Source organism: Euphorbia lathyris, chromosome 7 (genome assembly GCF_963576675.1).
Source record: "Euphorbia lathyris chromosome 7, ddEupLath1.1, whole genome shotgun sequence".
Taxonomy (NCBI): Eukaryota; Viridiplantae; Streptophyta; class Magnoliopsida; order Malpighiales; family Euphorbiaceae; genus Euphorbia; species Euphorbia lathyris.
In genome coordinates, this window is record NC_088916.1 from 1,703,044 (window position 1) to 1,728,758 (window position 25,715).

The following is a 25,715-nucleotide window of genomic DNA, read 5'->3' on the forward strand; positions in this document are numbered from 1 at the left end:
CATATCATCAAATAATATAGACAGTAAAGCACAGATGATTCAATGAAGATGCGTTTTTAACAAATTATATTAATTACTTAAGTAAGCATCGCATAAAGGTAGAGAGATAGAGATGCATATAATTTGTTTTAAGTCAGCACAACAGAGTTAACAAAAAGAACAGATATAGAGGTTCAAAAGACAACAGCTAGCTATCCTATTCAATATAAGCTAAGCTACTTTTGTTTGCCCTTGCCCTTCTGTTGCTGACTACCTGAAGCTTGCTGAGTTCTTAGGGCTTGATCTTTCTCCCCCTTTTTGCCATCATCAGGTTTGGGAATGAAGATTGAGTCATTGGCAGCTTGAGCGAGACGTTGAGAAAATGCCTTTAGCTTTTTCGAGCTTTCATTCATTCCATCGAAGATGGGAACGCCATCATCGATAATGTCTCGAGGAATACCGATAGATGCGGCACTCAGCATGCTTAACACAGCGGCTTGAGACTTGCCAATCCAGTGCATGGTGTCAGTGAGGATTGCAAAAGCTTGATGAAACATCTTGAGCAGAGATGAATCATAATACTCACGCTGACCCTGGATTTTGCGCACATCGTTGTAGATGGCACGAGAATACTTCAGAATCTCGTTCGTTTTAAGCCCGTCAGTGGCCATCTCTTGCTTATTCAAGTTCAGCAGACGCACAGCCTCAGAAATTTTCTCAATGGAGCATTGGGAGGAGGTGGAAAGCTGATGATTTGTTTTCTCTTGCTCAGTGTGAAGTTGTCGAAAGAGATGTTGGACTTCGGCAGAAGTGGCATATGCTGAGTTCGCAGCTGACAGTTGATGAAATTCCTGTTGGAGAGAATTCATATGGTTGACAATGGTCAGCTGGAGTTCGGCCAGTTTCAGTATAGAGTCATGCCGGGGCTGTTGAGATTGCAGTGTAGTTATAACACTCAGAAGGCCCTTCATACCTTTAATCTCGGTGAGAAGCTGAGTGATAGATGAGCGTGAAGTTGTCTCAACAGAACTAGATTCAGCGGCATTGGTACTTGATTTTTGGAGGTCCTGGATGAGAGCTTGAGCTGAGTCAACAATGCGTCTACCAGACTCAGAGGCAATGTTGTAATTAAAAGATCCATCCAGTGTTGGCCTTGATGTCGGCAGTGGAGTAGAACCGAATAGGGGCAATGTTTGGTTCTGCTCGACATTGGTTGGCCCAGCATTGTCAGTTGAAGCTGACTGAAGCTGATTCTGCACATTTACTTGGGGAAGTGGAGGATCGGCAGAAAGAGTTCCTTGCACGGTGTCAGGCTGAAGCTGACTTGGTGATGGAATTGGAGGAAGTTCAGCATCCACCTGGGCAGGAAATTCCTTATCTTGCTCAACAGTTTGAGGAGCAGAATCTTCGAGCAATTGCTCGGCATTGCTTGGATTTGCGGAGGCATTTAAGTCGGCATGTTCCTTTGGAGAAACAGAGGCTTGATTTTCTAAGTGCCCTTGGTCAGACTCAGGAGGGTTGGAGAAGTATTTGAGATGTACCTCAGTAAGGCCAGTGATTTCATCTCTCAACGGGGAGTCTCCCATTAGGTCAATGACCAGTTTTCGAACGGCGCTCTTCTTTCTGAGTCTTTTAAGCTTTGGAGGAGTGGGATCACAAGGAATGGACTCGATAGAGTCATTAGGTGAGTTTTCCCCTTGAGCAGTAGGAGTAGTTTCTGTGTGCTCAGCTTCTTCTTCTTCAACCGACTCAGTGTTGATTGGTTCAAACTGCTCATCCTCAGCTGTTTCTTCAGTGTCATCCTGACCATTGTCTTCCTCATCTGACTCATCATCCAGTTCATCTTCTTCAGACTGGTCATCCAACTCTTCCTCATCAAGCTGACTGTCTACTTGATCTTGGTCGTGTTCTTCCTCAGCCTGTTGCTCAGCGTCAATTCCTTGACTTTGTGCATAGTGAGAGTTAGGAGGAACGACGATATCAGTCGGTATGGCTTTGATGGGTCTTAACTCAAAGTTGAGCTTCTTCTTCTTCTTGCTCAGCGGTTGCTCTTCAATTTCGTCCATTTCCTCTGTCTCAGGCTCAGCTTCCCTAGGTCGTTTCGAAGCTGATCTAGATACACACGGACTTTGCTGAGTTAGAGGTTGTGTTCCGGTATATACAACTTTGATCCTCTTTGGGGCAGAGGCAGCTCCTTTAGAGGTGCTTTGCACAGCTTTCCTCTTTCGTTGTGTTCTGCCCTTGCGAGTCACAGCCCCCTCAGTGTTTGCCCCCTCAGCATTCTGTTCAGCTTCCCCTTTTCCTTCCTTCGGCACAATTGGTAGGTCATATGCCAAACCAAATAGGGCAGCAGCTGTTATTTCAGTTCCCTGAATTCAAATCTCCGCAACCGTGTCTACCTTGTGATCCTAGAGGATTCGAGTGATGAAGGAGCCCAGCCTAAGGGTTCCTGTACTTCGTAAAAACCCACCGATGATGAAAACGGGCATATTGATCGGCGTGTAGGTCAGCATGTGCCATATGAAGCACTGCTCGAAGTTGGTTGCTGAGTTGGTGCAGTTTATTTTGGGGTAGAGAAAATTTGTCAGTATATAATGGGCCATCTTTTGATGCCGACCTATGGACGTGCTCGAGATTTCACCTTTGTGACCTTCAGGTTTGCAGAAGGTCTTAACGTAGTCGGTTTTGTCATGGTCACCTGACTTACGAAGTATAGCTCCTTCGTTCTTTAACTTGAACAGTGAGGCAAGGTATGCTGGGGTGATGGAGATGTTCTTTCCTCGAACATTAGTGGCTAGGTAGTTCCTGTCATCTTTGGCGACCTTCAGGTTGGCGTAAAATTCGCGTACCAACTCAGGGTAAGTATAATCACGAACTGAGAACAGCTCGGTCCAGCCATTTTTCTTGATCCACTCGCAGAAAGGTTGCTCGGCATCCACGAATCCGGGTGAGAACCAACGAGATTGGTCAATCTTCCACCCCCTCACACTCTCAAAGACTTGAGTGTAGGTGCGTTGTACGACTTTCTTACCCTTGTCCTTCGTCTGATGTTTCCCCTTAGAAGAAGTAGCTAGGACAGCTTGAGCTTTCTTGCTCGGCGTAACAGCTCCAGTGGGATTACGCTGGGTAGGAGAAGGGGGATTGTCATCGGAGCGGTTTTGGAAGTGACCGGCACCGGAGATGTTCATAGAGACTTTTGTCATATTCTCAGAGAAGTTTTGGGAAGTTTGGGAATATTTTGAGAGAGAAATATAAATGCCAAAGATTTCTAAGCGTAAAGAGATCACAGTGGGAATACATCCACTATTTATAGAGGTATTGAGTCGATCCAAGACGTTGCGTTGTCAATTTGACCTCGAGATTCTCAATCGACAAAGATTCTGGCATTTATGACATATACGGCGCGTGTCTTTTCTAATTATATCCTATACGTCATCCTAGGTGGCTATTGAATTCGCGTGTTTTGCATTAAAGTTTGCAACGGCTTTTTACTCAGTGTTAAGAATTTCAAGCGTTTTAAAGTTCTGAGTAGTCAGTGTTGTGCAAAGGAATGGTTCTTATGCTTAGTAGGTCAGCTTGATATAATCACTCAGCATATATCTATCTACTTAGCAAGTAATAGCATAAATCATTCAGCATGGTAATTCACTCAGCATTTTGAATATATATTTAGGACTGGAATTTACTGAAGAGGATTAAAGATACCAATGGCTTCTCTCAGTATGCTGAATTGCTCACGAGCTAGTGGCTTCGTGAAGATATCCGCAAGCTGCTCATCCGTTGGGACATAGGTTAGCTTGATCTCACCCTTGAGTACATGGTCTCTAATGAAGTGATGTCTGATGCTGACATGCTTCATCCTGCTGTGCTGGATTGGGTTCTTTGATAGATCAATTGCACTTTTGTTATCACATTTGACCTCAATTGTCTTTGTTAGAACGCCATAGTCTTCAAGCTGTTGCTTAATCCATAGGACTTGAGCAACACAGCTTCCAGCAGCAATGTACTCAGCTTCAGTGGTTGACAGGGCTACTGACGCCTGCTTCTTGCTGAACCAGGATACAAGACAGCTCCCTAAGAAGTGGCATCCTCCAGAGGTGCTTTTTTTCAAGCTTGTCTCGTCCATAGTCAGCGTCAATGTATCCAACGAGTGTGAAATCATGAGTGTTGGGATACCATAAACCTGCATTCACTTCTTGCTGACTGTAGCCCTGAGCTACAAGTCTTGCTTTGTTTCTGACCACGTTCCCTTGTTCATCCAGCTTGTTGCGGAAGACCCATCTTGTTCCTATGGTCTTCTGACTCCTTGGATGTGGCACTAACTCCCATACATCATTTCTTCTGAATTGATCAAGTTCTTCTTGCATTGCACTCATCCAGAATTCATCGTGCTCAGCTTCAGCGAAATTCTTTGGTTCCTGAACTGAGACGAATGCTACGCTGCTGAGGTATCTCCTGAGTTGATTTCTTGTCATCAGGGTATTCTCAGCGGCATCAAGAATAGCACTCTCTTAGTGTCCTCTTGGAATTCTTATCTCCTTTGGTAGGTTGATGTCTTGCGTTGTCTGTGTTTCAACAATCTCTGCAGGAGTAGACTGGTCAGTGAAAACAATTTTAGGTTCACTTTTACCTTTAGTCAGCCCTTGAGGGAATAACTCAGCGGCTGGTTCTTGGTCAGCGGGTACTGAGTGTGGATCATCCTCGGTCAGCGGCTGGTATCTATCTGCAGGGTTAGTTTCGTCGAACTCAACATGTACTGACTCTTCTAGAACTTGAGTTCGTTTATTGAAAACTCTGTATGCTTTGTTGTTTGTTGAGTAGCCTAAAAAGATAGCTTCATCAGCTTTTGAGTCAAACTTAGCTAAGCTATCTTTGGTATTTAAGATAAAACATTTACAGCCAAAGGCACGAAAGTATCCAATGTTGGGCTTTCGTCCTTTCCAAAGTTCGTAGGGGGTTTTCTTTAGTATAGGTCTAACTAGAGCCCTATTAAGAATGTAGCACACTGTGTTAACAGCTTCTCCCCAAAAGTACTTTGGAAGCCTATGCTCACTCAGCATTGTCCTGGAAATTTCAACCAATGTTCTGTTCTTCCTTTCAACAACCCCATTTTGTTGAGGCGTTCTAGGAGCAGAGAAATTATGGTCAATGCCGTTGGTTTCACAGAATTCAACAAACTGTTGGTTCTTGAATTCTCCACCATTATCACTTCGGATGTGAGCTAACTTAAGGTCTTTATCATTTTCAAGTTTTTTTACCAAATTTGAAAATGTCTCAAAGGTTTCATCCTTGCTACTCAGCAAGATGATCCAAGTGTACCAGAAAAGTCATCTACAATGACCAAGGAAAATCTTCTTCCACCCAAGCTCAGTGGCTGGACTGGACCGAAGAGATCCAAGTGTAGTAACTCTAATGGACGCTTAGTTGAGACAATGTTTTTACTATGAAAAGATTGTTTGGTTTGTTTTCCAGCTTGGCAAGCGTGACATAGTTGATCTTTTTCAAATTTAAGTTCTGGCAGACCCTCAACTAATTGCTTTCTTGCTAATTTAGTCAGGAGGTCCATGCTTACATGACCAAGTCTCCTGTGCCATAGCCAGGAATTTTCTTCCTTTGACACTAAGCATACAGTTTTTGAAAACTTCTTTTCTAAGTTCAGCATGAAGACATTATCAATACGAGGGGCAGTTAAAATTAACTCATTTGTTTTACCCTCGAATATTTTACATCCAGTGTCATCAAATATAACTTTTCTCCCATTGTCACATAGCTGAGCTACGCTGAGTAAGTTATATTTGAGTCCGCTGACTATGGAGACAGACTCAATAGTAGGATTACCACCAACGGTTCCTGACCCTACTATCTTACCCTTTTTATTGTCTCCAAAACTTACGCTTCCTCCTCGTTTACGCTCAAACGTGATGAACTGAGTTTCATCACCAGTCATATGCCTCGAGCATGCGCTGTCAATGTACCACATCTTTGACTTCTCAGCACACCTCAGGCTTACCTCAGTTGAATGTTCCTCATCGTCAGATGCAATGGAGGGGTCAGCATGCTCAGAAACACATGGCTCAGCAAGTTCATCAGCCATAAAACAAATCTTTGCTGACTCAGTGGCATCAGCTTCAGATGATGATGAATCATCACTATCACTCCAGGTTGCCACCATTGCCTTCTTGCCGTTCTTCCTTTCTTTCCTCAGCGAGGGACAGCTTGACTTGATATGGCCAGTTTGATGACATTCAAAGCATGTAATGGGCTTTGAGCTGTCCTTCTTGTACTTGCTGTCACTGGAGTCAGCTTTGTACTTATCAAACTTCTTGTAAGGCTTCTTAGAATATTTGTCATTCTTTTTGAATAGCCTTTTCATCTTTCTGGTAAACATAGCCATCTCTTCATCGTCTGTTGAGCTCCCATCAGTGGAGTCAGCTTTCATGACAAGAGACTTTTGCTTCTTGTATTCAGACTTTTTCTTCACCTCGAAATTCTTCATTGAGATCTCATGGGTCAGCAGTGAGCCAATGAGTTCATCGTATTTATAGGTGGTTAAATCTTGAGCTTCCTCAACAGCAGTCTTCTTCGCTTGCCAGCTTTTAGGAAGACTCCTAAGAATCTTTTTGACTTGTTCTTCCTCAGTGAAGATCTTCCCAAGTCTCTTGAGCTCGTTGATGATGTTTGTGAATCTTGCATTCATGTCTGAGATCCCTTCATCATCGTTCATTTCGAACAGCTCGTACAATCTCATATGCTGGTTCACCTTGGACTCTTTCACCTTGTTGGTTCCTTCGTAGGTGACCTCCAGCTTCTTCCAGATCTCCTGCGCTGACTCACAACCTGAAATCTTGTTGTATTCTGCAGCATCTAGCGCACAGTGAAGCATGTTTATAGTCGAAGCATGATTTTGTAGCTTCTTGAGATCATCCTCTGTCCATCTGGTCTCAGATTTGACAACCGTTTGGCCATCAATAGTTTCAACAGGAACAAATGGGCCTTGGACTATAGATAGCCATGCACTCATATTTGTAGCCTGAATGAAATTTTTCATCCTATTCTTTCAGAAGGTATAGTTAGACCCGAAGAATAGGGGAGGCCGAGTTATGGACAGACCCTCAGGCAAAATCTGAGTTGTCAGATTTCCTGGGAGAAACCGAGTGCTGTTTTCAGCCATAGTGGGGATCAGCTCAAGGTAGTTAAACCTTGCACAGTGAGCTTTTATGCTCTGATACCACTTGTTGGTCCCTTATAACGTAACAAGTATAGTTCCAAAGGGGGGGATAGGAACTATTTTAAAATTCGTTCGTTTAGGCTAACTTCTTTTTCTTTATGAAGAGAATTACACAGCGCGCTGAGTGATTTTAAGACACTAGCTTAGTCAACTGGTGACTAAGTCAGCTTCTTTCCTTGAGTCTATTCCTGAACTCAGATACTCAATGCACACAACTCAGCGTGACCTCTTTACTTAGTCAGTTTTCAAGCAAGCAATATACATATCAAAGGAGTTTAAGGTTAGAGAGATGTTACTCAGCAGATTTATCCAGGTCCGGCCTCTATGCCTACGTCCTGTCCCCGGAACACATTCCGAGCTTTCGAATTCTCTACTGAGCTCTTTAAAGGTAGATCACCAAACCTTTTACAACCAGAAGCTGAGTATAACAAGAGTACCTTCCTCTATACCTCTACTCACTCCTATTCTATCGCTAAGTATTATAACCGAGTACTCAGCCTCTCCTTTCTATACTTCTAGAAATGATAATGAGATTGTCCTAAACAACAATTGTTAAGACACTTTAGATGATTGGAAATCACTCTAGACTTTTACACAAAAGTATGGAAATTGGTGTAAGATATTTGCTTTGCTTTTCTCACAGATTCTTCGAGTATGAATTTGGTCAGCGTGATTGCTAGTTGAAGATATGCATCGATTGAAGCAAATGGATGGCCTTTATATAGTGACACTTGAGACACCTGGTCATTTCGAATTTCGAAATAACCGTTGGAGGGAAACGGCTTCCTATCGTTGTCACTCTGTGCGTGCTCAGCGTCGTTGGCCAATAGAATTCTTGCATCTTCTGTCTTCGTCAGTCTTCGGCAGAATCTTTCGCTATTTAAGGAAAAGTCCACGAGACAGCTTTCTACGCCTTCTGATCTTTTCCCAAAGTGGAAATACTTTGTCTGGAAGTTAAACATTTCCTGCCGCTGTCCTGACTGCTTTGTCGTCCAACTCAGCAGCTTCATCTTGAAGCTTTTGCCACGAAGGCTTCTCGATCCTTCTCTTGCTGAGTCGTCGTTTTAGTTGATACGGATCCGTTTTGGAATCTCTTGGGCCGAATGATATTGATATGTTGACTTGGGCTTGACTTCCACTTAATGGGCCTTTGGTCTTTTTATTCTCAATGTCTTATATACACTTAAACTCAACATTGAACAAACACATTAGTGTAATAAATCAAAGCTTATTAAATTTAATGTGTTAGAATATTTTTACTTAAATAATTTTGTCAAATCAAAATCATGTGGAAAGATGTTTCAACAGAAGGGTCCAGTTTTTTTTTATTATGGGCCATTTATCAGAAGTTAATATAGAAATTAGATTTTATTATGAGGCTGTGCTTGGTTGGAGTAATGAGTTTGCAATTTATTCTTTTGAAATTTAATAGTAAGATTATGCATGGATTTTTTTAGTATCAAACTCAAGCGTTTTATTTATCCTAATCGTCTTGAACTGGTCCAGGTTAAACGTTTTGCCAAGTCAGTTTCCAAAGTTGATATTTATAATTAAAAAAAGAATTTTTGCAAAGGAGACTCAAACAACTTGCTTCTCAACTACTAAACTACTAATAACTTATGGGTTAAACTATGCTTACTTTGTTTTTAATAAAGTAAGTCTTACTTTGTTTTCTCCACAATTAGATGGCGATGAACTTTCATAAAGTAAGCTCATCCAATGGTAGAAAAAACAAGAGTTAAGGTGCAAAAATACCCCTAACGTTTTGGGTCAGGAGCAATTTTACCCCTAATGTCTAAAATGGTGCAATTTTGCCCCTAACGTTTGTAGCCAAGAGCAATTTTACCCCTAACGTTGGTAATTTGGGTCAATTTCAGACACATTATAAAACACATATATTTTTGTTCATTATTTTGTACCAATTGCATATCAATTCATTCTAAAAAAAAAAATTTCATGTTTTTTATAATTTAATAATAGAATTGGAGATTAATATTTATAAATTCGGTGAATTTTTTTGAATTTTTTTGTCTAATTCGTACAAAAGACGGTATATTTTTTTTTTTTATTTTTTTTTTCACATCCCAACATATGTTTATGATTTGTTACTGATAAAATGACGCACATGTGAAGTGTAGATGATAAGATTCATGACCGAGAAGACAGTTTGATGAATTATTTCTGAAATTGACCCAATTTATGAACGTTAGGGGTAAATTTGCTCTTGGCTACAAACGTTAAGGGTAAAATTGCACCATTTTAGACGTTAGGGGTAAAATTGCTCCTGACCCAAAACGTTAGGGGTATTTTTGCACCTTAACCCAAAAAACAAAGTAAGCATAGAAGGCACCATAACTTATTATATTCATCAACAATTAATAAATACATAATAATATTTACACCTTAAATATTTAAAACATTAGGTTCAAAAAAAAAAATATTTAAAACATCATTTAATACTACTCCTCCGTTTCATATTACATGTCTTTTTAGAAAATTGTATAGAAATTAAGAATATTGGAAAAAAAAGACATTGTTGCCCTTTATTTATTGATTCTAATATTTATTTATTTTATAATAAATCTATTAATATGAAACAAAAAAGAATCTCTAGAAAGACATGTAATATGAAACGGATGTAGTATCTTATTCTCTCTTGATAACTATTATTTAAAAAATATTTTATTTTTTAATATTAATGAAATTTTTAAACTATATATATTTATATAAAATAAAATTTAAAAATCTAATAAATTATATAAATAAAATTTAAAAATTTAATAAATTATATAATTTAAGTCGAATTATAAAATACATACTCTACTATATTTACATGTGAGTCTATTTAGTTTAAAAAATATATATTTCATATTTTTAAATTATCATGTATATTGAATTGAATTATATTTTTAACTTGATATCTCTAAAAATTATTAATTGATATTAAAGATATATTTTTATAATAATGTTAACATTTTACTATTTTCTTAAAAAATAAAATATTTTACTATATTATAAAAATAAATGTGAATAAATATATATTGTATTTTACAGGATTTTATGAACTTTAACTCTTGTGACCGGTCCAGTTTTAACAACCATAATTTTAAGACCATATCTAAAAAAATAGGATAAAATGTAATGTAGATATAATATTTCTATCTAGCTGCAACAATTAAAAATAGGATAAATTAAAATATATATAGTTATACAAACATATATATATATTTGACAATTCGTGTAACCATTAGGATTCTTTTTAGAATTTACCCTAAAAAATATTCAGAGATCTTATCATAGGCTATAAGACCTTGCATCTATTATTTTGAAGACTTTGTTACACCATTTCTGATATCATAATTTTGAAAAAATAAATAAAACATAAAATATTTTATTTTAAAAGGGAATAAGGTATCAAAATAAATATAAATGTTTTTGAAAAAATATCAAATTAGACTCTGAGTACAAAATAGCACCAATAAAAGCTTAATGTTTAAAAAAAAATACAAATTTAAGCGTGAGACGTCATTCATATCCCTCCGTGAAGTTCTTTCGTTATCGATGTCTAAATTGATACACTTTTTTAAATGTTAAACCAACACTGATACTATTTTGTACGTAGAACCTAAACTTATACTTCTCCAATAACGTTAGCCCTATTTTTGGTACCCTATTCCTTAAAAAAAAAAGTAAACAATTACCAAAATTTTCAGGTGCAATTCAGTTCAATTACAAATATGCATACATAAAGGGATTGAACTCTGATAAAAAAAGAAGAAAGATTAGCCTCCTAAAATTTAAGGATAAGGCACCAAAATGGTGCCTCAAAGTTTTTGAAGTGCCAAAATTAACCCAAACATACAAAATAATATAACCTTAACGCTTGCGAAATGGTACAAATTTAAACCCTGAATAACAAAACTTGATGTCTCAACATTTGTTTAAATTTAGCCCAAAGTTCCGTTACCCAATGCTAAATTGGTATCATTTCACAAACATTTGACAAGTTAAAACGCATATCACTTTAACCAAATTTAAGGAACCAACAGGTTACTTTATGCAACTTCAGAGGACCAGGATCACTTTAAGTGACTTAAGAGGGTCAATGAGTCGCTTCAATAGACTAATAAGACATCTCCAAAGTTCGGGGGCATCAATTTTTTTTAAGCAAACTCCAAAGGACCCTGATGTCTCTAGCTTATATAAAATCATAGGTTAATTCATAATTATATACCTAAACTTGCCTCGTTTTACCATTTCACACTTTGTACTCGTACAAGGACCTATAACACAACTAAATTTGTAACTTTTTGTCGTTTGGCACTCCGAACTTGTCAATTTTGGGTCTCTAAGACCCTTGCTGATTTGGCAAACTTCAAATAAAATCAATATTGCACGTCTGTTCAAATTGAAGTGTGCCAAATCAGCAAATAAAGGTGTCATACACCCAAACTTAACAAATTCAATGTACCGGACAGCAAAAAGTTCCGAATTTAAGTGTGTAACTATGTAGTAAGCCTAAAAATCATTCATCACTATAATTCATCCCCCAAGCCTTAACTATTTTTTGTAGATTAACTAATATTTCAAAGCAATAGCTCAATTGCAATATCTCCAAAACCACGACGTGGAGATGAGAAATCACCGGTTCAATACTCAACCTCTTCAATTAACAAACAAACAAAAACAGAAACAATCTGCATGAAAATGCGATGAGCCTTTCATAATTTATCTACGCCTATGTTGCACAGGCATGGAAATGGAAAGACACAAAACCGGATATAGATACCGGAAAACATTATTTCTAAAACATAGTCCTCATAACATAACCTTCAAACAGATATAGACACGGACACAAAACGCAGCATGCTACTAAAGAAGAGTATCCGTGCAACATAGATCTAAGCTAATCAAGACAAAATGGAATTATACGGAGGAAAAAAACGCTCAAAAATATAACTAGCATTTATTCATATAGAAATAGAATACAAATATCTAAACATTACTGTATTCAACCACAAGAATGATACTATAAATAGTTCTCACTTCCAATCCAGTAGCAAGAGTTGCAGGGGTTTTTTTTTTTTTTTTTGAAACATTTGACAAGACAATTTTTGTATTTTCCTTCATTTTTTTTATTATTAATTTTTGCTTCCCAAAAAAATTGGGTAGTTTTACAAACCCGTCCACTAACTAAATGCCCTCAGGAGACCTAAAAATACATGAAATTAGGAATAAGGCACATAGTGTACAATCTAAGCTTCCTTCTCCAAAGAAAACAATCCGAAAAAAGATTAAACAACAGCAGAATTACCAAAATTAATGCTATTCTAATCTAAATTTCTTGCTCCGGTATGCGTCACCCCCCAATAATTAACAACAAAACGAACAAGAGAAGTAAATTAAAAAAAAAAAAAACATTTTTGTTAGAATGATTTTAGCTACTCAGCATACCTTGGATTTCGGTGAGAAGAGAAGAGAAGAGAATCCCTCATATTACAGCAAAGCACCTCAACTATTCCTCTGTCAATATAACTTATCAAAGGCTTTATCCCACCCAGGTGCTCACTCACCATTCTATTCAGCCACCACATTTTTCTTTTGAGCCGCCACATTTTTCTTACTCTATTCTAAATTCAAAACGTTTGGCATGCTACCCGTAATGGAATCTTCAGTACGAGAAATGCTAGTGTTAGACTCCATACCTGCTGCCGAAACACCAGTGTCGGTCCTTGCACTATAATTTGCATCAGTTGCTGCTGCTGGTGGTGGTTTTCTACCATCATTCAACTGGAGCTTTTCGGCAAAATTACTGGATATTTGGTTCATAGTCCCATCAGTTACTGAGATAGAAGCATCAGCTGAAGGATTAGGTTGCTGTCTGGCTCTCCTTTCCTTCAAAGCTCTCTCCCGCTGATTGTAAAAATCGAAATCATCTAATATAGATGTATGTGCAACATGGTCCTTGAAAATCTTCAACATTTCAATTCCCTGCCCTTGTTTCACCTGGTTATATTTCAATACAAAAAAGGATAAAAAAAAAATTAGACACATAAAATGGGATAAAAGAGCTACAATCGATGAACATAGTCATTAAAATGTTAGACAGAAAACAGAAAGAATGAGGATTAACAACATAGAAATTGGTACCATTTTGCACTCGCTATAACCTAATCTATACCTAAACGAGTAGGATACGGCTTACCTAAATTAAGTCCAGCTGTGTTACAAGGAATCTAAGAACAGTGATACCCTATAAATAGGCCTAGAGATCTCACAATCTAGGTAAGAACACACATTCTCTGCAATTACACTTAATTGTTTAGTACTCCAGTCTCCATCTATACTCTACTAACTTAGGCATCGGAGTACTATCTCACAGAATCTCTCGTATCACTAGGTATAGAGTATACATGTATCGGATATACATCATGTTCTTCATAAATGTTGATATAATCATGACTAGGTACAGAACCATCACACTGGCATTAATCACTATAATTTTATTGGTAACATAGTCATTACTAGGTACAAAACCATCACACTGACATTATGTTCCATAAAATATTGATATGTTAAGCAAAATGAGAAGAAAGCAGCTGAAATCATGTGCTGAAAAAAATTGACTTGCTCACCTCCTGAGAATCTCGACTATGAGTAACAGGCTTGTTATCATTATTATCAAGAAGTATGTGTCGGAATCGACTATTAGGAACATCTTTGACGATATGCCACTTGACTGGAAACTGACCATTCCACCTATCTTGTTGCCAGTAGTCAGCATTCTTTTCAAAATCTACAGGCCCAACCATTTCTGCTATCCCACAGAACTGTCCACTAGCATTGACCTGCACAAAGATTTAAATGACCAACAAATCAAATGCTATTGTAGACTACCAGTTCTACAAGGGAATCACTTGAAAAATAGGGGTCAAGGAAAACAATCCTTTAAAACCTCTAATTCTATTACATAATGGGAAAATTTGTATTAACATGGTAATACAGAAGCAAAACGAAGCAGGAATGTCGCTTATTTCCTATCTCCAAAACAAATTACTGATTCTCTATTCCTTTTCTTTTTCTATGCTCAAAGTACCCCAAAAGGCTAAACTTTCTTTCCTTTTTCTGAATATTAAAAGACGATTTCAAAATAATTGCTACGAAATATGTCACGTATCCTCCAATTAAGTGTGAGATAAGAACATTTACACATGTTAGTCTTTGCACATTACATTACAATGAGCAGGCACCATTTTCTAATATTCCAAGAAAATGAGCATATTTTCACCAATGAAGTACAAAATGTATTCATGAATGCAGAACTCAAGTTCACAGTAAGGTGAACACCACATGATCATGGTACTCTCATGGACAGCAAAAGCCTTAACCAAATTATTATGTTTAATCATTTGCTTAATATCTATGGCAATTACGACAACTCCTGAATCCATTTCAACCTGGACCCATCTACTTAACTTGCCCCAATTATTATTGAAGTTAAAACATTAGTTTACTCTCATAACTAATAGTAACATACCGAGAACAAGAGAAAGACTGGGCAGTCAGCTTCTTTTTCCTTTGCTTCATGATATGCAGCATCGAGTTTTTTATTCCCATGTGGGGTGCTGGCCCAAACTTTGTACTTAATGCTTTTATGAACGTTATCTTCACTGAAAGATTTGATTATGAAAAACTTGGCAAACTCATAATCAGTGACAAAGTCTGGGTTGTTGTGCAAATCAAGCTGGAATCCAGTGCTAGATGAATCACCTTTGTCATTAACAGAGAAAGAACCATGATCAGTGGCCTTGCTCTTAATCTTTGAAGCCCTTGGTCCTCGATTACGATCAAAACCAAGTGACTCATTAGTGTAAACTGAGTCCTGATCCCTTTCTCTTCTTCTGCCCTTATCAAGACCAAGCCGCATCCAATCATGAGCCCCTGCGTAAGAAATGGAACCACTCCCGATATTGGAGCTCTGGTAAGAGCCACGCTGCTGGTAGCCTCCAATGGAGGAATTTGATGTTAGTCCATAATCATGTGATCTCTGTTGAGAAACCTGCAAGTAGGTAATGATGCCCAGGGAACAAATACGTTATCAAATGAACAAAAAGAGTAAGTCTGACTAAACAGATCTGTTCTCCTAACCAAATAAATACCTCAAGTAAGAACAATAAAAAGAAATTAGCAGAACCTGCTCAAATCTGGTAATTTGACATGTTCTATAAAACATGAAGCAATAAATAAACCAAAAAAAAAATTAGGAACATTTCTACAAAAATTTGGGTTATTATTATCAACCAATGGAAGTTGAAGCAATCTGCGAAGACTTTTTTCTTTTCAAAGATTTTGCATTTGGAGAAACTTGTCAATCAATTCCATTGATAAATGAAAGAGACAGAAAAACAAGGGGAGTAGAGCATTTTTACTATAATTAACTAATAATGACCACCCACATTTGTGTAAGGGTTAAAAATCTTCTCTACTTTAGTAACTGCAATGTGATTCTCATACATTAATGGCATTTATGCAATAGTTTTGTCATGGAACCGTTTGAACCAAAAGCTCAAGCTGATAGTTAAAGGTCCATTTCATATTAATAGGTGACACACCCCCACACGCGAAAGGACACTTGGGCTTGAAGCGTGACAACACAGGCCCATATTACCATGTCCTGCAAATAACTCAACAAATGGGGCTGTCAGGAATCGAACCTAGGACCACTTGGTCACACTGGCTCTGATACCATGTCATGGAACCGTTTGAACCAAAAGCTCAAGCTGATAGTTAAAGGTCCATTTCATATTAATAGCTGACAAGTTTGAAAGCGTGATTCCTAGCAAAATTTAGTTTGCACGTCAATAATCTAGGCTATTCTACAAAAAGGGAGAAAATGAAATAGGTCTGAGCAATAAAATCATGGCAGTATATAGAGCAGAGACTTGCAAGTTGCAACAGGAGCTCATTGCTTTATGTACATAGGATACAACTCCTATGTGGTTGAACAAAATAAGCCAAGCCAAAGGAAAAGGTTTGTAGGGCCACACAATAGCTATCCACTTCGAATTAAGGTGAGGGTTAGCATCATAGTTATTTAAGGCGCGCCTATGGCGCATGGCGCACCAGGCGCAGGCCTTAGCGCCATGGCAGCCCCATGGCGAGGCGCAACTGCCATGGCGCGCGCCTGGTGCGCCAAGAGGCAGTTGCCAAAGGCGCACCAAGGCGCGCCTTGGCTGTTAGAGGCAGTTATGGGCAGTTTTTTGGAATGTTTGGCATTTATTTTTATATATCTGGAATGGAACACGTGTTCTATTAACAAAAAGTATTAAAAAGGAGAGAGATTATACGTTTTAACTAATTAGAAGACGAAGAGACTCTTTGAAGAGGAAGAGACAGTCATTTGAAGAGTGAGAGACATAGTCATTTTATTTATGCTTAAGATATTTTCATGATTTAGTATTCATTGCATTTTTATGTTAGTTTTATAGTTTTATAATTTTTATTTTTGTAAGTGCGCCTTGTCTCGCTATGGCGCGCACCATCGCCGTGCGCCATGCGCCAAGGCTCCAGGACCCCTTGCGCCTTAGTGCGCCATGCGCCTTTAATAACTATGGTTAGCATGACCTGAATAAAAGTTCTATGATGGATGTGCAGAAATCCAAGGACAATCTAATCAGAATACAAACAAAATGCATCGATATGAAGGTTAAACTGGCACCTACCTAACATGCCAAAATTGAGAGGAGATAGACAAGGAAAAAGAAGGCAAATTCACCCTTACATAACTGTGTGCATTTACATAACTGTGTGCATTTACATAACTGTGCGCTCTACTTCCTCAGAAATAAATTCCTAGGTACACCACTTTAATGACATATGCCTCCAAAATAGTAGAGAACTTATGCTTCTAGGGTGCCTAGTTTATTTTACTTAGTAGTAAAATCTTTTGTATTACACCATGGAAGTTGGTCAAGAAGCACCAACCTATTTTTAATTGAACATCACCCATTGTATGAGCCTAGATGCAGATCAACAAGGCAATCTTCCAACTAAGTGGACGTCATAGGTCATCTAGATGTTTCTAATGCAATCCTCACTTATTAATAAGAAAATGCACATATGAGCTCATTGATAATCTAATTACATAGTATAGCTTTATAACCAACAGATGAATTGATAGTCTGTGGGAATATGATAGTTTGGTAAACATTAGAAAAGGTGATCAACATTGAATGGCAATGACTACAAAAAACAATGTGGACGATAAGAGCCAACAACAGAGACCATTACGGTAATAATGACAACTATAATGCATGTTTTGAATGTTTCATCAAATGCAATACCAGAATTTTACAGAGCTCTAATGCCCAAAACGTGACAAAGACAAACCTGTTGAACACTGTGCTCATATGGCCCAAGTATTCCCATTGGCTGAGAATAAACAGTTGGAGATGTTAATGGACTAGACCCATGTGCCCCAGACATATTGCCCCCGCCGTATGATCCATAATGTACTAGGTAACCTGATCCTGGCCCAAAAAGAAAGTTGTCACCATTATTTTCTGATGCAACCAGTTCAGACGGAACTGATGAAGGCACGTTGGGAGCCATAGATTGCGGATAGAAAGAATGCGGATATGGAATCTGTTGTGGAGAGTATAACTGGCCATCTAGCATCATAGAAGGCATTGGTGTAGCAACTGGAGAATACTGGCCATATGCCATGTCAGGATTAAAGCCATAACCAGAATGAAACATGAGAGATGGGTTATCATTGTAGACAACCTGAATCAAATGTCAGAATAAGATGCAGAGTTCAATATACATATCAATATAAATGTCAAACAAATAGCTGAATTCAATGCAAAATCAGTATGAAAAAAAGCAAGAGGTATGCATCAATCTCACCGGAGACATTTGCAAGCCATCTGCAGCATTGAGAAATTGAGGATATCCATCCCATGGACCAGAACTATTGCCATAACCTGAAGCCAAAACAAAGTTTAATAATAATAAAAAAAACACTTAAATTATGTCAAGAAGCAAAGGGGACATTAAATTAAATACATTAACATGTTTCCGTTCTTATTTCCAAAATTAATCAATAGAACATTGAAGCTTGGCACAGAAGTTGTTAATCTCATTTATGAAAAATCAAAATCAAAAACTGGTCAAAATCTAAGCATATTAAGATAATATGCAAGTATAAAAGAGATTTAACGTGAAAACAAAGGGTTGATTACCCAAAAAAAAACATTAATTGAATTGATAGGGCCAGGTTAAACCTTAAACACTAAGATCCCTAACATTTCAAAGGATACTCTCTCTCTCTCTCTCTCTCTCTCTCACACACACACACACACGTATATAGGAAGAGATATACATCACGTCCAATCTTCTAAATAGATACTCCTATAATTATCAAATCCCAACAAAACACCAACAGAATTTTGTATGCAAAGTGAACATAAATCCCCAATTCTCTTCAAATCCCAAAACCAATGTTTGATCTTGCCCTCCTATCTTGAATGTCTTCTTACACTGTAAGTGAAGGCTCCTTGAATGAAAGATCAAAGTCCAATGGTGAGGTTGGAGTAATAAGATTTTGAAGGTAATTGATTTAACGAAGTCAGCCAAGAAATATCATGTCTCACAAAGGCACGATGTTGAGGCCAAAATTGATGACATTTGCTTTAGTGAGAAAAGCCAAATGGCATACATAGTGCATTAAGAACTGATCCCATTAGATAATAGATATGAGAGAGATATACTTATAATAGAATATGCAATGATGTTAAAACAGCCTGTAAATTCACATTTTTTCTTTAGTTACTACTTTAGCAAAGACATTATTGGAATTGAACTATAAACAAAATGATAGGGTATATGATCCATTGTTTTGCACATTGAGGTTTAAGTTCACACCACTAATGTAGGTTTTATCTTCATAATTAACTCTTAATAAATTTAATTTAGTCATTTTTTCACCACAACCATTTTCGAAGGTCTACAGTCTTAAATCAGTAGAAAGAAAACATAATCATAAAATGCAACTATACTTACCCCCATAAGATATTGTTTGTTCATGTGCAGCGTAAGAACCATATGGTGGTATAATGCTAAGTTCCCCACCACCATCTAAAGATCGTGTTTGTTCCGCGACAAGCCTCGGTGGCCCTATGATAGCTGCATCTGGAGAAGGATTTGTTGAAACATTCCTTGCATCTTTGGGTGAGAGAGGCTGGTCAAGAGAAAGGGCAAGAAAACATTCATCTTTGGTGACAGAAACAAATATAGGAATGTCAAAGCAGGAAATGATTCACAAATATTTACCTGATCTGTTACATTATCTCTTCGTATTGGTGTTTCTCCTGATTGAAATACAGGCAACACAGATTAAAAAAAAAAAAAATGAAAATATGTGTGTGTGTAGAAAAACTGTAGTCTTTCAAGGATAGACCAAACTCTATGATTATATATGGTCACAGGCACAAACACGCATAACCAAGAAAATGTGATGATTATACACAATATGACTCAGAAGTAGTTGCATATACAAATGGGCAAAACAGGATTTGCAAACAAAGAAATGGGATTGTGACAGGAAGAAGAAGATTTAAAAAATCTAGATGCATTCACAATTCGAGAGAATAGCCTGCCCTATTTTACAAACCAACTCCATAAGAAGAAAACTGAACATTACGTACGACGAATGTGAATGAACCAATGATCAATATCATTAGAAACCAAATTAGACCATGTAAACAGTGGAGATCTAAAATATGTTCCACAATATAATATAGGCAATAGGGATGGTGCAACGTTTTTAAATGAGGCTCAAAGTAAGAGCCATCGAAATGAGAAGTGATAATTAAAACATAACGTCTTTTGGCTTTGACTTGCCTAGCATAAGCCACTCGAACACAGAGCTCTCTTCGGAGAAAAAAGCTTTCTCTTGATCTACTCATGAAGCTTCTCACTAAAAGATGGATTTTATCCTCAAGCAGGACAAGTCAACCCCAACACAAAGGCATTAGCAATACAAAATTAATTCCATTAAGTGAAATAGATAATATAAATAAGACTTATGTCACTCAGAATAATGTCACCTCAACCAGACTATCAAACAAAAATGCATCTGTGAATGCAAAACCCAGAGATACCCTAAAACGCAAAATAAAAAATACAATATATTCAATGATCTAGTTAGACCCAACAATCTTGAAACAAGAATATGACAGTTCATAGGCTACATTTTCCTCTAAAAAACTAAAAAACAAAACAATTAAGCACAAAAAGTCAAAATAAAATAGAATTTGAAGTTCCCGAAAGGAAGCAAACTGAACCCACCAATGAATCCCACCGATCGACAAATTGAGAACGCTAGGGTTTTTGGGACGCACACAGAAAGAAATTAATAGTTGAATGAAGCAAGGAGGTAAGAGAAAGTGAATCAAAAGGAGCAAATAGAAAAGAGTGATACCTGTAGGGGAAATTCGATTTTGATCCTCAGGAGAAAGTGAGTCCATGAATTGAATCAAAGATCTACAGATTCAGAAATGAACCTTGATAAACCCTAAAACAAAATTTGAAAATATGGGAAATCGAGGGAAATCGAAAAGTAAACAGAGGGAGAGAGAAGCTGAGTTTTTTGGAATTTGAAGAATATAAAAGAGAGGGTTTTAGGCGTTTCTCCATTTTAGGTTTTTACAGCCAAAATTTGCCCGCGCGATGACAGATCATTTTTTAGGATTTTTCTTTCTTTCCTTTCTAAACTTTTTAGTTTTTCCATTATAAAACAAACCTTTTTTTTTTCTATCGAGATTTTTTTTTTTTTGTATTATTTTAAATGTTTTAAATTTAGGACTAATTACATCTATATGCAATGTGGCGAGTCAAAGCTCCATGTGGCGCCGAAGTTTCCCCGCGTTTTGGCCAGCCAACACCAACCGAAGGGGTCTATTCTCTTTTTATATAGGCATCCCGTCAATTCATATATTCGTAAACCGTCCCAGAGGGGTTTATCGTGCTTAAACATCGATATAAAAAGAACCTGCACTATGGGCCCACCCAAAGTATCCATCGGGATTCCACCCGACGGAGACATTCCGAAGGTCGGATGTCTGACTCTCCTAGTCCCTAGTGGACTAGGGTGGATCACTTAAACCAGTCCCGACAACTAGCTCAGGGGTTGGCGGAGATCCGACGCCATAACCCTATCCCCTTATAGTGTTTCTTACGCCGAGTCCAAGCCCACGACCACTGGACATTCATATATTCCATTCACCACTCGCCGAAAATTGGCCCCAGTCGACATAGACGTCGGGCCCGATTCTCCTTATCGATGCCCTAACTCTCGCCGATGTCTTGGCCCGACGTAGGGCTTGCCTTGATTCTGCCGCAAACCTTCCCTAATGGCTTTCCAACGCCTATGCCAATGCTTTGGCCCAGACCACGGGCTGAGATTTGCCTACAACCATTTTGCCGATTTGTAGATGGATACATGTGGTATTTTTTTTTCAAACGCAACCTTGTGGTTTGTAAAATTCTGCATTTGGGTTTCACTTTGTCAAAATTTGGGTGATAACGACTTTCAAATGAAAATTTTCAAGAGTTAAATGATATTTTAAACAACTTTGATTCTTCAACTTTTTAGATTTGAGGTCATTTAGGTGTTGTTTTTTATGAGAGTATAAATTAATGTTTAGACACAGAAAACTCAAAAAATGATGATTTTGAAAAAGTTTAAATGGTTTCATAGTAAACAACTTTAATTCTTGAAAAATTTCATTTTGAAGTCGTTATTGGCCAAATTTGGCAAAGAAAAAAAATGTACAATTTTACAAACCATAGAGTTGCGTTTGTGAAAGAAACATATCAAGTATTTATCTGCAAATCCGTATAACCACATAGTATCATCTACTTGTAATTAACCCTTAAATTTATAATATTACTTTATTTATTTTATTTTATAAAAGTGGTTTATATTGTAGGTTAATACATCAATCCCTTTTACACTCGTCCAAAAAGTTTGACTGGCTCTCTCAACCTTTAAAGTGTTTCAATGCCCTTCAACTTGCTCGAAATGTCAAGCCGCTCAAGTTGCTTAAAATGCAGTCAATCGATCATTCGGTTGCAAAAAAAAAGTAAGATGCACCCGAAAGGTATGTTGCATGCGCTTTAAAAAAGTAAATCGACCAAGGTCGGGTTAATGAGGTTTTAATATTAGAGAGAAAAGATTTTAAAGTTAAAGTAAGAACTTCCTTTTTAATATGTTTTAATTTATTATGTGAATTATATAATAATATTTTAAGGTGCATGCAATGTATCTTAGACATGCAGTTTATTTCTTTGCAATCAGGTGATTAATTAATATACTTTAAGTGAGTTGAGAAGGTTGTCGGGATATTTTTTAACCAATTTGAGAAGACTATCAAAATAATTTAAAATTTTAGAAAGTTGATTAACCTTATAAAGGGCAAATAATATAGGCAAAAAGCATTATTAGACCCCTCTTTTATTTTTTGGTTCATTAACCTTTGATCTTGTATTTGGATATATTAAGTCCCTGATCATTTATTTTTGGTCCCATTAAGCCTTTGATGACCAAATTAGTAAATTGTGAACATCTAATTCTTTAAAAATACGTTATTAACTTTATATGTATTTGAAATTATTAAAAAAATATTTTTTATAGTTTGAATTAAGGTTTATACTGTTTTTCTATAGACATATTACACATCGAAAACTGCTTTCAAACAGTTAAAAAATACAAATTCTAAATGCGGGTATAGTGAATAACAGTCTGTTAACCAAATTTTATGTTCAAAATTGCATTTTTTTTTTGTCATTAATGGTTTAATTAGATAAAAAATAAAGGATCAGTGGCTTAATGTATCCAAATAAAAGATCAAGGGCTTAATGAACTAAAAAACAAAAAATTAGAAACCTAATGATGTTTTTTGCCAATAATATATTAACTCATTATTCTATTAAAGAAAAAACAGTTAAAAAGTAAAAAAGAAATAAAACTTTATACAAATTCCCGATTAGAGTCGGTATAAAATTCATGCAAGGAAAGAAATAATTTATGAAATGAACATTTAAAATAAAAATAACAAATCACGCGTTAAATGAAATATTAATACGAATTAAATATATGTTAGACGTTATTGTTTCTAATTGTAAATCTCTTATAAGAAAAATTCATAACTGTTATGTTCGATTTGTCAAGAGATATGTGAATCTAGTAGCTCATACTTTAGTTAGAATGACTGATTCTATGTCAGACTACAAAGATAGGTCTATGAAGAGGTAAATTATATACGTGGTGTATAACCTTTATCATTTTTCACACTTTGATGTACAACCTTCAATGTTGCAAATAAAATTGTACAACCTTTTGGGACCTCCCTAAGTGTACAATCAGTAGTTGTGATCGACCAATTTGACCTCCCTAAAAGTCAAAGTTTACTGGTCAACACAAAGTGAACGCTCTATATCAGCAATTTTAACTTTTAGGGAGATCAAATTGCCATCGTGGTACGTTGACCGTTCATAATTACCGGTTGTGCACTTAGTGGAAGGTCACCAAAAGATTGTATAGTTTTATACGCAAAATTGAAGATTGTATATCAAAGTGTGAAAAATGACAAAAGTTGTACACTACGTATGTAATTTACCCCTTCATTTCTTATATCAATTTTGAGAAGTGATCAATAAATTTCTTCTTCTTTTTACAAAAAAAAAATCTTTTTTTTTTATAAAAGGCTTAATTCCATTTTTGTCTAAATTTCGGAGTAAATGGTCTTCTAGATGCGATATTTCATTAGTGATCCTTGCAGGTCCTTGGCTTGTCACATGAGTCTGAATTTCATATTTACGTATGTGAAAAGAAGTATAAATATATTCATATACCAGACGTTCGCTAATGAGTACTGCATCCTCAAAATTGTAACCTTCCCATGGCATATAAGCTACTAATACGTTTTTCCCCAAGGCGAGTTCGCCACCAATGGTAGCGGCACCATCCGCTAAAACTTGTCCCTTTTTAATGCATTTACCCTGCTGAACTTGGATTTTTTGGTGCATATAAGTATTTTTGTTAGAACGTCCATACATAACTAATGGAATGCGTAGAGTATCTCCATTGCCCGATAAAATGATCTTGTCAATATCAGTATAAATTATCTTTCCCTCGTGTTCGGCTATAACAGGAACCTCTGAATCTAGAGCCACTTGGCGTTCCAATCCAGTGCCAACAATGCATTTTTTCGGACCGAGAAAGTGGAACTGCTTGACGTTGCATATTCGAACTCATTAAAGCCTCGCATCATTATGCTCGATAAAAGGGATGAGAGAAGCTCCAATAGAAAAAAATATTAGAAGGGAAAAATACTTCGAAGATGGACCTGTTCCCATGCAATAGTTAGGAATTCTTGACGATATCGAGCTGGCGCAACCTGTTCTTCCTAAACACTTCAGCGCCAAGGAATTTCCTGCTGCTAACATATAGTATTCCTCACTATTTGGTGATAAATAAAACATCCGTACTTTTTTTGATCCCTCAGAGATTTCATAAAATGGGCTTTCTAAAGACCCCCAATGATCAATCTTGGCATGAATTGCTAAAGATCCAATAAGTCCAACATTGATTCCTTTAGACGTGTCAATGGGGCAAATGCGCCTATAGTGACTGGGATAGATATCTCGTATTCGAAAACTAGCAGTTCGTCCTATTAATCCTCCAGGACCCAAATAACTCGATTTTCTCCCATGAACTATTTGTGTCAATGGATTATTTCGATCCAAAACTTGAGATAATGGGTGTAATCCAAAAAAGATTCATAGGTGGTTGTTAATGGAGTTGAAGTTACCAAATTTTGAGGGGCCGGTATCAATTTGTGCCTAATTGCTCCACATATAGTCCTCCTAACCACATTTTCTAAACGAATCAGGGCTAATCCGAATTGATCTTGTAAGAGATTCGCTACATAACGAATACGTTTATTTTCTAAATGATTCATATCGTCAAGTGTACCCATTCCAAATTTCATTTCAATCAAACGATCCGCAGCTACCAGTATATCTCTTGGTAACAAAAAATGTCTTGTTATGAGGTATCTCAAGATTAAGTCTCCGGTTCATATTTAATCGACCAATCCTTCCTAATTCACATATTTGTTGAAAGAATTTCTTTTGTAATTCCTTACATAAGGATTCAGAAAATACTGGATCTCCGCCTACACAAGTAAATTCTTGATAAAACTCCAAAATGGCATTTTCCTTTGATCCAATTTTTTTTTCCTTATCATTCAGGAAAGCTAAGAAAATCTCAGGGTAACACACATTCTCTAAAATTTGTCGTAGATTCAAACCCATAGCTGATGATAGAACTAGAATAGATATTTTCTGTTTCCTACTCACGCGGGCCCATATCCTTGCTTTTCTATCAATCTCTAATTCTATTCCCCCCCCCCCAATCTGATATTATAGTCCCAATATATAC

The 25,715-nt window shown here is 37.0% G+C and overlaps 1 protein-coding gene across 1 annotated transcript; it reads right to left on the reverse strand.

Moving 5' to 3' along the window:
* Positions 1-12,149: 12,149 nt before the first annotated feature.
* Positions 12,150-20,959, reverse strand: LOC136235698 (YTH domain-containing protein ECT1-like). Its single transcript, XM_066025589.1, has 8 exons — positions 20,691-20,959; positions 19,541-19,578; positions 19,271-19,448; positions 18,116-18,192; positions 17,597-17,992; positions 14,745-15,266; positions 13,843-14,055; positions 12,150-13,213 (listed from the first exon to the last, which is right to left on the reverse strand). Exons 1-8 carry the CDS (start codon positions 20,734-20,736, stop codon positions 12,833-12,835), a joined length of 1,851 nt encoding a protein of 616 aa, XP_065881661.1. The 5' UTR covers positions 20,737-20,959; the 3' UTR covers positions 12,150-12,832.
* Positions 20,960-25,715: the final 4,756 nt, after the last annotated feature.

Coding starts and splice junctions, on each gene's coding strand:
- LOC136235698 (XM_066025589.1), bottom strand. CDS start 20,736: ATGGACTCACTTTCTCCTGAGGATCAAAATCGAATTTCCCCTACAG. Junction 17,993..18,115: donor ATGGCTTGCAAATGTCTCCG/GTGAGATTGATG, acceptor CATTTGATTCAG/GTTGTCTACAATGATAACCC. Junction 15,267..17,596: donor ATGAGCACAGTGTTCAACAG/GTTTGTCTTTGT, acceptor ACCTACTTGCAG/GTTTCTCAACAGAGATCACA.